The sequence below is a fragment of the Calidris pugnax genome, unplaced genomic scaffold (assembly GCF_001431845.1).
Source record: "Calidris pugnax isolate Ruff unplaced genomic scaffold, ASM143184v1 scaffold46, whole genome shotgun sequence".
Taxonomy (NCBI): Eukaryota; Metazoa; Chordata; class Aves; order Charadriiformes; family Scolopacidae; genus Calidris; species Calidris pugnax.
The window spans coordinates 784,305-786,141 of NW_015090769.1; the positions used below are offsets into that span (position 1 = coordinate 784,305).

General features: G+C 47.8%; 1 protein-coding gene across 1 annotated transcript in view; it reads left to right on the forward strand.

Annotated features, from left to right (window-relative positions):
- Positions 1–1,837, forward strand: part of CRLF1 (cytokine receptor-like factor 1) — a 32,506-nt gene that overhangs the window by 2,484 nt on the left and 28,185 nt on the right. The window contains exon 2 of the mRNA XM_014938146.1: positions 830–1,108. Within this exon, the coding sequence (XP_014793632.1) occupies positions 830–1,108 (279 nt within the window). The remainder of the gene's footprint in view (positions 1–829; positions 1,109–1,837) is intronic.

Genomic DNA, 1,837 nt, shown 5'->3' on the forward strand with positions numbered 1-1,837 from the left:
TCTCCCCAGGAGCCCCCGAGCTCACGGGGAGAGCGCGGCCGAGCCTCGAGTGCTCCTGCCTCCGCTTGGGAGGAGAGAGAGAGCTGCTGCCAGGGGCTGCACCGTCATAAATCGATCACTAGATATATATTTTATATATGTACATACACAAAATTAAATTTTAAACGGGTAAAAATAAGTGTAAAATAGATTTAGATGGGTAATATATATCTAAAACCAGAGTTGAGTGGATAGAAATAGGTGCAAAATAGATTTAAATAGGAAATATGTATCTAAAACCAGATTTAAATGGATAGAAATAGGTATAAAATACATTTAAATGGGAAATATATATCTAAAACCAGAGTTGTGTGGATAGAAATAGGTGCAAAATAGATTAAAATGGGTAATGTGTGTCTAAAAACAGACTTAAATGGATAGAAATAGGTATAAAACAGATTAAAATGGGTAATATATGTCTAAAACCAGATTTAAATGGATAGAAATAGGTATAAAATACATTTAAATGGGAAATATATATCTAAAACCAGAGTTGTGTGGATAGAAATAGGTGCAAAATAGATTAAAATGGGTAATATGTGTCTAAAACCAGATTTACATGGATAGAAATAGGTATAAAATAGATTTAAATGGAAAATATATATCTAAAACCAGAGTTGAGTGGATAGAAATAGGTACGAAATAGATTTAAATGGGAAATACATATCTGAAACCAGATTTAAATGGATATAAAATAAATTTTAAGCCTATATAAGATACAGACACATCAAAAATCCTCCCTAACTTTATTTTTTTTCACCCCCCTCCCCTCTTGTTTCTCCGGCTGCAGACCCCGCAGTGATTTCCCCCCAAGACCCCACCTTGCTGATCGGCTCCTCGCTGGTGGCCACGTGCACGGTCAGCCCGGACTTTCACCTGAAAGCCGAGGACCTGTACTGGACCCTCAACGGCCGGCGCCTGCCCGCCGCCTCCTACGTCGCCCTGGGGCCCACCACGCTCAGCGTGGTCCTCGCCCGCCTCAACGGCTCCAAGCAGCAGTCGGGGGACAACCTGGTGTGTCACAGCAGAGACGGGGGCATCTTGGCCGGCTCCTGCCTTTACGTTGGACGTAGGTCGGCGGTGGCACGTGCCGGGTTTCACCTGGCGGCGTGTTGCCGGGATGTGTCCTTGCCCCACCGGGCTGCCCCCCAACTTTTTTGGGGTGCTGGGTTGGGGGGAAGAGCGGTGGATGCCGGCAGAGCATCCCCGTGGGGATTAACACCCGGTTCTTGCCAAAAAAACTCATCGGGGGCTCGCAACAGCTGATGGGTTTTATCCTTCCCCGCGATGCCCGGTGCCCGCGCCGGCTGGTTTTTGGCAAACCGGGGGTAAAATTGTGCTTGTCCGAATCAATAACCGTAAGATTTTTATCTCGGGCTATTTTAAGGACGATGCGACGTCCTAAGGAATACAGAGGCTGAGCTGGGAACACGGCTTGGGTTTGTTTTTCGGGTTGTTGTTGCTGGAAGAAAACAGCTCCGGGGGCCGGGTGTAGGCAGGGGCAGGCAAGAACCTAAACCCACCCCCCCAATCCCACCCCCCCATCAAACATCTTTGTAGCCACGGGGCTGGCAACCTGCAGCCGGTGGGGACCACGGTGGTGGCATGGCCCCATCGGGCTGCGTTTTTGCCTTTTCAACCCTCTCAGCCTCTTAATTAATTTATTTTTTAAATTTCCCTCTCCCCAGTACCCCCAGAGAAACCGGTCAACATCACCTGCTGGTCCAAAAACATGAAGGACCTGACCTGCAAATGGGCGCCGGGGACGGAGGGGGAGACCTTCCTGCACACCAACTAC